Source organism: Sphaeroforma arctica (assembly GCF_001186125.1).
Source record: "Sphaeroforma arctica JP610 unplaced genomic scaffold supercont1.2158, whole genome shotgun sequence".
NCBI lineage: Eukaryota > Ichthyosporea > Ichthyophonida > Sphaeroforma > Sphaeroforma arctica.
Window position 1 is genome coordinate 7063 of NW_014038400.1, and position 1330 is coordinate 8392.

Consider the following 1330-nt stretch of genomic DNA (forward strand, 5'->3'; position numbering starts at 1 on the left):
CGATATATACATTTACATACACATGTAAATAAATATAAACCAAAAAAAATAACATATAACACATACACAACACATATTTATTATATATATATATACGCATACACATACACATCAAAAACAAAATTCTAAAAGCATATACATATGCATATACATCTACAAATAGCATGCGTGTACACTTCTGGAAGATAGCCGTAGGGGCTGCGTGCGAGTGCCCGTGACCACGACTGCTTCCTCTGTATATGACTACATTCTACGTATATGTACGCATACGCACACACTCACACTCACACACGCACATACAGACATGTACATATACATCCATTAAAACATACATGTACACTTATACGCCTTCTCGCTCAGACTAGTCCCCCTCTATATTAGGTCTATCACAGGCTTCTCCCGCAAAATAGACGCAGCGTTCCGTGCAAGCACCCGTTGTGCCTCTCTATATCAGTACATTCTACAAACGCACACAGACACAACATGTACACACGCACACAGACACAACATACACACACGACACAGACACAACATACACACACGCACACAGACACAACATACACACACGCACACAGACATAACACACACACACGCACACATACACATCAAACACACACGCACACGCACACGCACACAGACACAACATACACACACGCACACAGACACAACATACACACACGCACACAGACACAACATACACACAGACACAACATACACACAGACACAACATACACACCCGCATACAGACACATTAACACACACGCACACAGACACAACATACACACACACATACATACACAACATACACACGCACACAGACCCAACATATACACACGCACACAGACCTATACATACACACACGCACACAGACCTATACATACATACACGCACACAGACACAACATACACACCCTAATACGTGTGTAGTACTAATGTATACCTTCTCGCTCGGACTCATCCTCCTCTACAACGGTGACTAAGGCAGGCTTCTCCTGGAAGATAGCTGCAGGGGTTGCGTGTGAGTGTTCATGACCGCCGTTGCTTCCATTGCGCATGATCTTCTCTATCAGGAAAAAGCTCATAAATCCAGCCAACACCCACAGACCCACATAGGTCGTCTGGCAGGGGACAGGGAGAGGCACAGATGGTATGAGCATGGCATAGTGTCTTTTTGACAGCGCAAGAAACTGATGAGACGTATACGTATACGTATGCGTATGCGTATATATATATATGTGTGTGTGTGTGTGTGTATGTGTGTGTGTGTGTGTGTGCGTGTGTGTGTGTGTGTGTATATATATATATATATATATATAGTATACATATATATA

The 1330-nt window shown here is 42.9% G+C and overlaps 1 protein-coding gene across 1 annotated transcript in view; it reads right to left on the reverse strand.

Moving 5' to 3' along the window:
* The window catches only part of SARC_12227 (hypothetical protein), a gene marked incomplete at its 5' end in the record, with an annotated part of 4512 nt that extends 3356 nt beyond the window's left edge, over window positions 1–1156 (reverse strand). Inside the window, one exon of the mRNA XM_014293672.1 lies at window positions 940–1156. Coding sequence (XP_014149147.1) covers window positions 940–1156 — 217 coding nt within the window. The remainder of the gene's footprint in view (window positions 1–939) is intronic.
* Window positions 1157–1330: the final 174 nt, after the last annotated feature.